Source organism: Scyliorhinus torazame, chromosome 9 (genome assembly GCF_047496885.1).
Source record: "Scyliorhinus torazame isolate Kashiwa2021f chromosome 9, sScyTor2.1, whole genome shotgun sequence".
NCBI lineage: Eukaryota > Metazoa > Chordata > Chondrichthyes > Carcharhiniformes > Scyliorhinidae > Scyliorhinus > Scyliorhinus torazame.
Window position 1 is genome coordinate 261416822 of NC_092715.1, and position 12655 is coordinate 261429476.

The 12655-nt window shown below is 52.1% G+C and overlaps 1 protein-coding gene across 2 annotated transcripts in view; it reads right to left on the reverse strand.

Annotated features, from left to right (window-relative positions):
• The window catches only part of LOC140429847 (muscle, skeletal receptor tyrosine protein kinase-like), a 267141-nt gene that overhangs the window by 189223 nt on the left and 65263 nt on the right, over positions 1-12655 (reverse strand). For both annotated transcript variants that reach the window (XM_072517334.1, XM_072517333.1), the window contains exons 3-4: positions 1289-1440; positions 225-352 (exon numbers count right to left, since the gene is read on the reverse strand). In XM_072517334.1, coding sequence (XP_072373435.1) covers positions 225-352; positions 1289-1440 — 280 coding nt within the window. The remainder of the gene's footprint in view (positions 1-224; positions 353-1288; positions 1441-12655) is intronic.

The window sequence follows — 12655 nt, forward strand, 5'->3', positions numbered from 1 at the left end:
TGTGAGCTGGCCCCTGTGGTAGAGTGACTGCTCTGTAAATCTTGTTCTGTTGCATTAAACCTTTTTCCTTTGACCCAAATTGTTCAGGCTTTGGCGTGGACGCCTTTCCGGGCCTTATAATACCTTGGGTAAGATTGCCCGTCAATTCTCAGTAGATGGGAAGGAAATCTAGTCTCTGCACTACAACTCTACCCCTGCAAAGCTCCAGTAGAGGTTTTACGTACTTTGAGCGCACTTTCATCTTTGATCCACGAAATGGCTGGCTTTGGGTTGCCCATTGTTCTGCAAGGTAACACGACCTTTGACCCTAGCAACACCCTGACGTCAGTGGGTGGTCGCGTGATCGTCGGTTCTGAGGGGATAAGAAGTAAACAAAATGACACTCGGGAAATGTCATTACAAACACTCTTATTTTCTGTGATAAGTCGTTGACGTATTTGTCGCTCCAAGTTTAGGTTGAGGAGTATATTTTGCAGAAATGGGAGGTTACATCCGGTGCAATTTGTTCTTGGTCAACATCAAGCACTCTTGCCTCTGGCTCAGAAAACCATCAGGTCAAATCTCAATCCAGAACTTTGTAGACAAAGTCAGGACTGAGGTAGCTGGGCAAGTACTGAATTTTTGGTAAGCTGTTAAACTGAGCTCAAACCTACCCTTCTAACTGGACATGAAATAGTCCTGTGTCATTGTTTCAAAGAAGAGCAGGGGGGTATCTCCCTGGTGTCATGGCCGTTATTTATCACTCCCTCAACAACATTAAAAACAGATTAATAATAATAATAACAATAATCCTTAATGTCACAAGTAGGCTTACATTAACACTGCAATGAAGTTACTGTGAAAATCCCCTAGTCGCCACATTCCGTGTACCCCTGTTCGGGTACACAGAGGGAGGATTCAGAATGTCAATTCACCTAACAAGCACGACTTTCGGGACCTGTGGGAGGAAACCGGAGCACCCGGAGGAAACCCACGCAGACACGGGGAGAACGTGCAGACTCCGCACAGACAGTGACCCAAGCCAGGAAACAAACCTGGGACCCTGGAGCTGTGAAGCAATAGTGCTAACCACTGGGCTACCGTTATCTGATCATTACCACACATTTGTTTAACAGCGACTGCTAACTGACTGCCACACACGCCCTATGCTACAACAGTCATGACACTTCCCAAATACTCCATTGGCTGCAAAGTGCTTTTGGGATGCCCTGAGGCTTTGCAAGGTGCTATATAAATGTAAGCCTTTTTATTGTGCACACTGAGTTAGTTTCAGATCACTCCTACTTACTCATTTTCACCTGTAGAGCTCCACAGCTTTGCACTGAGCTCCCTACACCATTGTTAGCAGTACAACAGTACACTCCATTATCTGTATCTTCCACGCTGAGAATGGTTAATATCTGGCCATTTTCTTGAGTGCTGTAACGGGTGTCAAATGGTCTGGAAATTGTGAGAAGAAAAGTCAATGTCATTTACCTGTCAAATTCTTAACCCCTGAAACAAAAATACCAGTAGATTAAAGTGAGCAATTTAACATAACCTGTGGATTTACATATCACAATTCTACAGAGAGCGAAATAAAGATTGGGACATAACACATGGATATTAAGGAAGACGCTCAAACATCATAAACAAGCTTTAATTTTTAAAAAAATATAATCACACTGAGAAATTTTACATCCCCCAATATAAAATTGTTTTTCAATGCCAGAGAGGCTGTTCAGGAGTAATTATGAACTTAGTACACTGTCAAGTATCCAGCTATATGTCATTCGACAAGGTGAAAGTTTTTCAAGGGTTCAAAAGAGAAACAAATAGCAGAAACGTGTAAGGTCCTGACAGTTTAGTACTTTCTAATTGACTGTAGTTGGCATGAATTTCAACGGCGCAGCCTCTAGAGAATCGCTGGCAACACTATTTGGATCTCCGTGCTTGACAGCGCATTTGCAGACTCCAGGAGTAGCTGTCAGTTTCAGAGGAGTAGTAATAGTAAATGCTAACAGCCTCACTGTCATTCCTATTGCAAAACCTGACGATAGAATATACAGAAACAGGCCATTCGGCCCAACTAGCTTGTACTGGAATTTATTCTCCACGTGAGCCGCTTCCGATCCCTACTTCATCTCACCCTATTGACATATCCTACCATTCCTGTTATGAACTTTTCAAAGAAATGTGTTCATGGGATGTGGCCATCCCTGGCTAGGCCGGTATTTATTGTTCCCTGAGGGCATTTGGGAGTCAACCACATTACTGAGGTTCTGGAGTCACAATATGGGCCAGACGAGGTAAAGGCAGCAGATTTCTTTCCCTAAAGGACATTACTGAACCAGATGGGTTCTTCCATCAAGTGGCTCCATCGCTCTCTTTGCGCTCTTTTATCCTGTGTTTCTGCCACTCTCCTCGCACTCTTTTATCCTGTGTCTCTGCCACTCTCCTCGCACTCTTTTATCCTGTGACTCTGCCACTCTCCTCGCACTCTTTTAGCCTCTGTCTCCGCCACTCTCCTCGCGCTCTTTTATCCTGTGCCTCCGCCACTCTCCTCGCACTCTTTTAGCCTCTGTCTCCGCCACTCTCCTCGCACTCTTTTATCCTGTGCCTCTGCCACTCTCCTTGCGCTCTTTTATGCTGTGTCTCCGCCACTCTCCTCATGCTCTTTTATCCTCTGTCTCCGCCACTCTCCTCGCACTCTTTTATCCTGTGTCTCCGCCACTCTCCTCGTACTCTTTTAGCCTCTGTCTCTGCCACTCTCCTCGCACTCTTTTATCCTGTGCCTCCGCCACTCTCCTCGCACTCTTTTATCCTGTGTCTCCGCCACTTTCCTCGTGCTCTTTTATCCTCTGTCTCCGCCACTCTCCTCGCACTCTTTTATCCTGTGTCTCTGCCAACCTCCTCGCACTCTTTTATCCTCTGTCTCCGCCACTCTCCTCGCGCTCTTTTATCCTGTGTCTCCACCACTCTCCTCGCACTCTTTTATCCTGTGTCTCCGCCACTCTCCTTGCGCTCTTTTATCCTGTGTCTCCGCCACCCTCCTCACGCTCTTTTATCCTGTGTCTCCGCCACTCTCCTCGCGCTCTTTTATCCGATGTCTCCGCCACTCTCCTCACACTCTTTTATCCTGTGTCTCCGCCACTCTCCTCGTGCTCTTTTATCCTGTGTCTCCGCCACTCTCCTCGTGCTCTTTTATCCTGTGTCTCCACCACTCTCCTCGCACTCTTTTATCCTGTGTCTCCGCCACTCTCCTTGCGCTCTTTTATCCTGTGTCTCCGCCACCCTCCTCACGCTCTTTTATCCTGTGTCTCCGCCACTCTCCTCGCGCTCTTTTATCCGATGTCTCCGCCACTCTCCTCACACTCTTTTATCCTGTGTCTCCGCCACTCTCCTCGCGCTCTTTTATCCTGTGTCTCCGCCACTCTCCTCGCGCTCTTTTATCCTGTGGCTCCGCCACTCTCCTCGCACTCATTTATCCTGTGTCTCCGCCACTCTCCTTGCTCTCTTTTAACCTGTGTCTCCGCCACTCTCCTCGCACTCTTTTATCCTGTGTCTCCGCCACTCTCCTCGCACTCTTTTATCCTGTGTCTCCGCCACTCTCCTTGTGCTCTTTTATCCTGTGTCTCCGCCACTTTCCTCGCGCTCTTTTATCCTGTGCCTCTGCCACTCTCCTTGCGCTCTTTTATCCTGTGACTCTGCCACTCTCCTTGCACTCTTTTATCCTGTGTCCCCGCCACTCTCCTCGCACTCTTTTATCCTGTGCCTCTGCCACTCTCCTTGCGCTCTTTTATCCTGTGTCTCCGCCACTCTCCTCGCACTCTTTTATCCTGTGTCTCCGCCACTCTCCTTGCGCTCTTTTATCCTGTGTCTCCGCCACTATCCTCGCACTCTTTTATCCTGTGACTCTGCCACTCTCCTTGCGCTCTTTTATCCTGTGACTCTGCCACTCTCCTCGCGCTCTTTTAGCCTCTGTCTCCGCCACTCTCCTCATGCTCTTTTATCCAGTGCCTCCGCCACTCTCCTCGCACTCTTTTAGCCTCTGTCTCCGCCACTCTCCTCGCACTCTTTTATCCTGTGCCTATGCCACTCTCCTTGCGCTCTTTTATGCTGTGTCTCCGCCACTCTCCTCGTGCTCTTTTATCCTCTGTCTACGCCACTCTCCTCGCACTCTTTTATCCTGTGTCTCCGCCACTCTCCTCGCACTCTTTTAGCCTCTGTCTCCGCCACTCTCCTCGCACTCTTTTATCCTGTGCCTCCGCCACTCTCCTCGCACTCTTTTATCCTGTGTCTCCGCCACTTTCTTCGTGCTCTTTTATCCTCTGTCTCCGCCACTCTCCTCGCACTCTTTTATCCTGTGTCTCTGCCACCCTCCTCGCACTCTTTTATCCTCTGTCTCCGCCACCCTCCTTGCGCTCTTTTATCCTGTGTCTCCACCACTCTCCTCGCACTCTTTTATCCTGTGTCTCCGCCACTCTCCTTGCGCTCTTTTATCCTGTGTCTCCGCCACCCTCCTCACGCTCTTTTATCCTGTGTCTCCGCCACTCCCCTCGCGCTCTTTTATCCGATGTCTCCGCCACTCTCCTCACACTCTTTTATCCTGTGTCTCCGCCACTCTCCTCGCGCTCTTTTATCCTGTGTCTCCGCCACTCTCCTCGCGCTCTTTTATCCTGTGTCTCCGCCACTCTCCTCGCACTCTTTTATTCTGTGTCTCCGCCACTCTCCTTGCTCTCTTTTATCCTGTGTCTCCGCCACTCTCCTCGCACTCTTTTATCCTGTGTCTCCGCCACTCTCCTTGCTCTCTTTTATCCTGTGTCTCCGCCACTCTCCTTGCTCTCTTTTATCCTGTGTCTCCGCCACTCTCCTCGCACTCTTTTATCCTGTGTCTCCGCCACTCTCCTTGCGCTCTTTTATCCTGTGACTCTGCCACTCTCCTTGCACTCTTTTATCCTGTGTCTCCGCCACTCTCCTCGCACTCTTTTATCCTGTATCTCCGCCACTCTCCTTGCGCTCTTTTATCCTGTGACTCTGCCACTCTCCTCGCACTCTTTTATCCTGTGCCTCTGCCACTCTCCTTGCGCTCTTTTATCCTGTGACTCTGCCACTCTCCTCGCGCTCTTTTAGCCTCTGTCTCCGCCACTCTCCTCACGCTCTTTTATCCAGTGCCTCCGCCACTCTCCTCGCACTCTTTTAGCCTCTGTCTCCGCCACTCTCCTCGCACTCTTTTATCCTGTGCCTATGCCACTCTCCTTGCGCTCTTTTATGCTGTGTCTCCGCCACTCTCCTCGTGCTCTTTTATCCTCTGTCTCCGCCACTCTCCTCGCACTCTTTTATCCTGTGTCTCCGCCACTCTCCTCGCACTCTTTTAGCCTCTGTCTGCGCCACTCTCCTCGCACTCTTTTATCCTGTGCCTCCGCCACTCTCCTCGCACTCTTTTATCCTGTGTCTCTGCCACTTTCTTCGTGCTCTTTTATCCTCTGTCTCCGCCACTCTCCTCGCACTCTTTTATCCTGTGTCTCTGCCACCCTCCTCGCACTCTTTTATCCTCTGTCTCCGCCACTCTCCTCGCACTCATTTATCCTGTGTCTCCGCCACTCTCCTCGCACTCTTTTATCCTGTGTCTCCGCCACTCTCCTTGCGCTCTTTTATCCTGTGTCTCCGCCACCCTCCTCACGCTCTTTTATCCTGTGTCTCCGCCACTCTCCTCGTGCTCTTTTATCCGATGTCTCCGCCACTCTCCTCACACTCTTTTATCCTGTATCTCCGCCACTCTCCTCGCGCTCTTTTATCCTGTGTCTCCGCCACTCTCCTCGCGCTCTTTTATCCTGTGTCTCCGCCACTCTCCTCGCACTCTTTTAGCCTCTGTCTCCGCCACTCTCCTCGCACTCTTTTATCCTGTGCCTATGCCACTCTCCTTGCGCTCTTTTATGCTGTGTCTCCGCCACTCTCCTCGTGCTCTTTTATCCTCTGTCTCCGCCACTCTCCTCGCACTCTTTTATCCTGTGTCTCCGCCACTCTCCTCGCACTCTTTTAGCCTCTGTCTGCGCCACTCTCCTCGCACTCTTTTATCCTGTGCATCCGCCACTCTCCTCGCACTCTTTTATCCTGTGTCTCCGCCACTTTCTTCGTGCTCTTTTATCCTCTGTCTCCGCCAGTTTCCTCGCACTCTTTTATCCTGTGTCTCTGCCACCCTCCTCGCACTCTTTTATCCTCTGTCTCCGCCACTCTCCTCGCACTCATTTATCCTGTGTCTCCGCCACTCTCCTCGCACTCTTTTATCCTGTGTCTCCGCCACTCTCCTTGCGCTCTTTTATCCTGTGTCTCCGCCACCCTCCTCACGCTCTTTTATCCTGTGTCTCCGCCACTCTCCTCGAGCTCTTTTATCCGATGTCTCCGCCACTCTCCTCACACTCTTTTATCCTGTATCTCCGCCACTCTCCTCGCCCTCTTTTATCCTGTGTCTCCGCCACTCTCCTCGCGCTCTTTTATCCTGTGTCTCCGCCACTCTCCTCGCACTCTTTCATTCTTTGTCTCCGCCACTCTCCTTGCGCTCTTTTATCCTGTGTCTCCGCCACTCTCCTCGCACTCTTTTATCCTGTGTCTCCGCCACTCTCCTTGCGCTCTTTTATCCTGTGACTCTGCCACTCTCCTTGCACTCTTTTATCCTGTGTCTCCGCCACTCTCCTCGCACTCTTTTATCCTGTGCCTCTGCCACTCTCCTTGCGCTCTTTTATCCTGTGTCTCCGCCACTCTCCTCGCACTCTTTTATCCTTTGTCTCCGCCACTCTCCTTGCGCTCTTTTATCCTGTGTCTCCGCCACTCTCCTCGCACTCTTTTATCCTGTGCCTCTGCCACTCTCCTTGCGCTCTTTTATCCTGTGACTCTGCCACTCTCCTCGCGCTCTTTTAGCCTCTGTCTCCGCCACTCTCCTCACGCTCTTTTATCCTGTGCCTCCGCCACTCTCCTCGCACTCTTTTAGCCTCTGTCTCCGCCACTCTCCTCGCACTCTTTCATCCTGTGCCTCTGCCACTCTCCTTGCGCTCTTTTATGCTGTGTCTCCGCCACGCTCCTCGTGCTCTATTATCCTCTGTCTCCGTCACTCTCCTCGCACTCTTTTATCCTGTGTCTCCGCCACTCTCCTCATGCTCTTTTATCCTCTGTCTCCGCCACTCTCCTCGCGCTCTTTTATCCTGTGCCTCCGCCACTTTCCTCGTGTTCTTTTATCCTCTGTCTCCGCGACTCTCCTTGCACTCTTTTATCCTGTGTCTCTGCCACCCTCCTCGCAGTCTTTTATCCTCTGTCTCCGCCACTCTCCTCGCGCTCTTTTATCCTGTGTCTCCGCCACACTCCTTGCGCTCTTTTATCCTGTGTCTCCGCCACTCTCCTCACGCTCTTTTATCCTGTGTCTCCGCCACTCTCCTCGCACTCTTTTATCCTGTGTCTCCGCCTCTCTCCTCGCACTCTTTTATCCTGTGTCTCCACCACTCTCCTTGCGCTCTTTTATCCTGTGTCTCCGCCACTCTCCTCGCACTCTTTTATCCTGTGTCTCCTCCAATCTCCTCGCACTCTTTTATCCTGTGTCTCCGCCACTCTCCTTGCACTCTTTTATCCTGTGTCTCCGCCACTTTCCTCGTGCTCTTTTATCCTCTGTCTCCGCCACTCTCCTCGCACTCTTTTATCCTGTGTCTCTGCCAACCTCCTCGCACTCTTTTATCCTCTGTCTCCGCCACTCTCCTCGCGCTCTTTTATCCTGTGTGTCCACCACTCTCCTCGCACTCTTTTATCCTGTGTCTCCGCCACTCTCCTCGCACTCTTTCATTCTTTGTCTCCGCCACTCTCCTCGCACTCTTTTATCCTGTGTCTCCGCCACTCTCCTTGCGCTCTTTTATCCTGTGTCTCCGCCACCCTCCTCACGCTCTTTTATCCTGTGTCTCCGCCACTCTCCTCGCGCTCTTTTATCCGATGTCTCCGCCACTCTCCTCACACTCTTTTATCCTGTATCTCCGCCACTCTCCTCGCGCTCTTTTATCCTGTGTCTCCGCCACTCTCCTCGCGCTCTTTTATCCTGTGTCTCCGCCACTCTCCTCGCACTCTTTCATTCTTTGTCTCCGCCACTCTCCTTGCGCTCTTTTATCCTGTGTCTCCGCCACTCTCCTCGCACTCTTTTATCCTGTGTCTCCGCCACTCTCCTTGCGCTCTTTTATCCTGTGACTCTGCCACTCTCCTTGCACTCTTTTATCCTGTGTCTCCGCCACTCTCCTCGCACTCTTTTATCCTGTGCCTCTGCCACTCTCCTTGCGCTCTTTTATCCTGTGTCTCCGCCACTCTCCTCGCACTCTTTTATCCTTTGTCTCCGCCACTCTCCTTGCGCTCTTTTATCCTGTGTCTCCGCCACTCTCCTCGCACTCTTTTATCCTGTGCCTCTGCCACTCTCCTTGCGCTCTTTTATCCTGTGACTCTGCCACTCTCCTCGCGCTCTTTTAGCCTCTGTCTCCGCCACTCTCCTCACGCTCTTTTATCCTGTGCCTCCGCCACTCTCCTCGCACTCTTTTAGCCACTGTCTCCGCCACTCTCCTCGCACTCTTTTATCCTGTGCCTCCGCCACTCTCCTCGCACTCTTTTATCCTGTGTCTCCGCCACTTTCTTCGTGCTCTTTTATCCTCTGTCTCCGCCACTCTCCTCGCACTCTTTTATCCTGTGTCTCTGCCACCCTCCTCGCACTCTTTTATCCTCTGTCTCCGCCACCCTCCTTGCGCTCTTTTATCCTGTGTCTCCACCACTCTCCTCGCACTCTTTTATCCTGTGTCTCCGCCACTCTCCTTGCGCTCTTTTATCCTGTGTCTCCGCCACCCTCCTCACGCTCTTTTATCCTGTGTCTCCGCCACTCCCCTCGCGCTCTTTTATCCGATGTCTCCGCCACTCTCCTCACACTCTTTTATCCTGTGTCTCCGCCACTCTCCTCGCGCTCTTTTATCCTGTGTCTCCGCCACTCTCCTCGCGCTCTTTTATCCTGTGTCTCCGCCACTCTCCTCGCACTCTTTTATTCTGTGTCTCCGCCACTCTCCTTGCTCTCTTTTATCCTGTGTCTCCGCCACTCTCCTCGCACTCTTTTATCCTGTGTCTCCGCCACTCTCCTTGCTCTCTTTTATCCTGTGTCTCCGCCACTCTCCTTGCTCTCTTTTATCCTGTGTCTCCGCCACTCTCCTCGCACTCTTTTATCCTGTGTCTCCGCCACTCTCCTTGCGCTCTTTTATCCTGTGACTCTGCCACTCTCCTTGCACTCTTTTATCCTGTGTCTCCGCCACTCTCCTCGCACTCTTTTATCCTGTATCTCCGCCACTCTCCTTGCGCTCTTTTATCCTGTGACTCTGCCACTCTCCTCGCACTCTTTTATCCTGTGCCTCTGCCACTCTCCTTGCGCTCTTTTATCCTGTGACTCTGCCACTCTCCTCGCGCTCTTTTAGCCTCTGTCTCCGCCACTCTCCTCACGCTCTTTTATCCAGTGCCTCCGCCACTCTCCTCGCACTCTTTTAGCCTCTGTCTCCGCCACTCTCCTCGCACTCTTTTATCCTGTGCCTATGCCACTCTCCTTGCGCTCTTTTATGCTGTGTCTCCGCCACTCTCCTCGTGCTCTTTTATCCTCTGTCTCCGCCACTCTCCTCGCACTCTTTTATCCTGTGTCTCCGCCACTCTCCTCGCACTCTTTTAGCCTCTGTCTGCGCCACTCTCCTCGCACTCTTTTATCCTGTGCCTCCGCCACTCTCCTCGCACTCTTTTATCCTGTGTCTCTGCCACTTTCTTCGTGCTCTTTTATCCTCTGTCTCCGCCACTCTCCTCGCACTCTTTTATCCTGTGTCTCTGCCACCCTCCTCGCACTCTTTTATCCTCTGTCTCCGCCACTCTCCTCGCACTCATTTATCCTGTGTCTCCGCCACTCTCCTCGCACTCTTTTATCCTGTGTCTCCGCCACTCTCCTTGCGCTCTTTTATCCTGTGTCTCCGCCACCCTCCTCACGCTCTTTTATCCTGTGTCTCCGCCACTCTCCTCGTGCTCTTTTATCCGATGTCTCCGCCACTCTCCTCACACTCTTTTATCCTGTATCTCCGCCACTCTCCTCGCGCTCTTTTATCCTGTGTCTCCGCCACTCTCCTCGCGCTCTTTTATCCTGTGTCTCCGCCACTCTCCTCGCACTCTTTTAGCCTCTGTCTCCGCCACTCTCCTCGCACTCTTTTATCCTGTGCCTATGCCACTCTCCTTGCGCTCTTTTATGCTGTGTCTCCGCCACTCTCCTCGTGCTCTTTTATCCTCTGTCTCCGCCACTCTCCTCGCACTCTTTTATCCTGTGTCTCCGCCACTCTCCTCGCACTCTTTTAGCCTCTGTCTGCGCCACTCTCCTCGCACTCTTTTATCCTGTGCATCCGCCACTCTCCTCGCACTCTTTTATCCTGTGTCTCCGCCACTTTCTTCGTGCTCTTTTATCCTCTGTCTCCGCCAGTTTCCTCGCACTCTTTTATCCTGTGTCTCTGCCACCCTCCTCGCACTCTTTTATCCTCTGTCTCCGCCACTCTCCTCGCACTCATTTATCCTGTGTCTCCGCCACTCTCCTCGCACTCTTTTATCCTGTGTCTCCGCCACTCTCCTTGCGCTCTTTTATCCTGTGTCTCCGCCACCCTCCTCACGCTCTTTTATCCTGTGTCTCCGCCACTCTCCTCGAGCTCTTTTATCCGATGTCTCCGCCACTCTCCTCACACTCTTTTATCCTGTATCTCCGCCACTCTCCTCGCCCTCTTTTATCCTGTGTCTCCGCCACTCTCCTCGCGCTCTTTTATCCTGTGTCTCCGCCACTCTCCTCGCACTCTTTCATTCTTTGTCTCCGCCACTCTCCTTGCGCTCTTTTATCCTGTGTCTCCGCCACTCTCCTCGCACTCTTTTATCCTGTGTCTCCGCCACTCTCCTTGCGCTCTTTTATCCTGTGACTCTGCCACTCTCCTTGCACTCTTTTATCCTGTGTCTCCGCCACTCTCCTCGCACTCTTTTATCCTGTGCCTCTGCCACTCTCCTTGCGCTCTTTTATCCTGTGTCTCCGCCACTCTCCTCGCACTCTTTTATCCTTTGTCTCCGCCACTCTCCTTGCGCTCTTTTATCCTGTGTCTCCGCCACTCTCCTCGCACTCTTTTATCCTGTGCCTCTGCCACTCTCCTTGCGCTCTTTTATCCTGTGACTCTGCCACTCTCCTCGCGCTCTTTTAGCCTCTGTCTCCGCCACTCTCCTCACGCTCTTTTATCCTGTGCCTCCGCCACTCTCCTCGCACTCTTTTAGCCTCTGTCTCCGCCACTCTCCTCGCACTCTTTCATCCTGTGCCTCTGCCACTCTCCTTGCGCTCTTTTATGCTGTGTCTCCGCCACGCTCCTCGTGCTCTATTATCCTCTGTCTCCGTCACTCTCCTCGCACTCTTTTATCCTGTGTCTCCGCCACTCTCCTCATGCTCTTTTATCCTCTGTCTCCGCCACTCTCCTCGCGCTCTTTTATCCTGTGCCTCCGCCACTTTCCTCGTGTTCTTTTATCCTCTGTCTCCGCGACTCTCCTTGCACTCTTTTATCCTGTGTCTCTGCCACCCTCCTCGCAGTCTTTTATCCTCTGTCTCCGCCACTCTCCTCGCGCTCTTTTATCCTGTGTCTCCGCCACACTCCTTGCGCTCTTTTATCCTGTGTCTCCGCCACTCTCCTCACGCTCTTTTATCCTGTGTCTCCGCCACTCTCCTCGCACTCTTTTATCCTGTGTCTCCGCCTCTCTCCTCGCACTCTTTTATCCTGTGTCTCCACCACTCTCCTTGCGCTCTTTTATCCTGTGTCTCCGCCACTCTCCTCGCACTCTTTTATCCTGTGTCTCCTCCAATCTCCTCGCACTCTTTTATCCTGTGTCTCCGCCACTCTCCTTGCACTCTTTTATCCTGTGTCTCCGCCACTTTCCTCGTGCTCTTTTATCCTCTGTCTCCGCCACTCTCCTCGCACTCTTTTATCCTGTGTCTCTGCCAACCTCCTCGCACTCTTTTATCCTCTGTCTCCGCCACTCTCCTCGCGCTCTTTTATCCTGTGTCTCCACCACTCTCCTCGCACTCTTTTATCCTGTGTCTCCGCCACTCTCCTCGCACTCTTTCATTCTTTGTCTCCGCCACTCTCCTCGCACTCTTTTATCCTGTGTCTCCGCCACTCTCCTTGCGCTCTTTTATCCTGTGTCTCCGCCACCCTCCTCACGCTCTTTTATCCTGTGTCTCCGCCACTCTCCTCGCGCTCTTTTATCCGATGTCTCCGCCACTCTCCTCACACTCTTTTATCCTGTATCTCCGCCACTCTCCTCGCGCTCTTTTATCCTGTGTCTCCGCCACTCTCCTCGCGCTCTTTTATCCTGTGTCTCCGCCACTCTCCTCGCACTCTTTCATTCTTTGTCTCCGCCACTCTCCTTGCGCTCTTTTATCCTGTGTCTCCGCCACTCTCCTCGCACTCTTTTATCCTGTGTCTCCGCCACTCTCCTTGCGCTCTTTTATCCTGTGACTCTGCCACTCTCCTTGCACTCTTTTATCCTGTGTCTCCGCCACTCTCCTCGCACTCTTTTATCCTGTGCCTCTGCCACTCTCCTTGCGCTCTTTTATCCTGTGTCTCCGCCACTC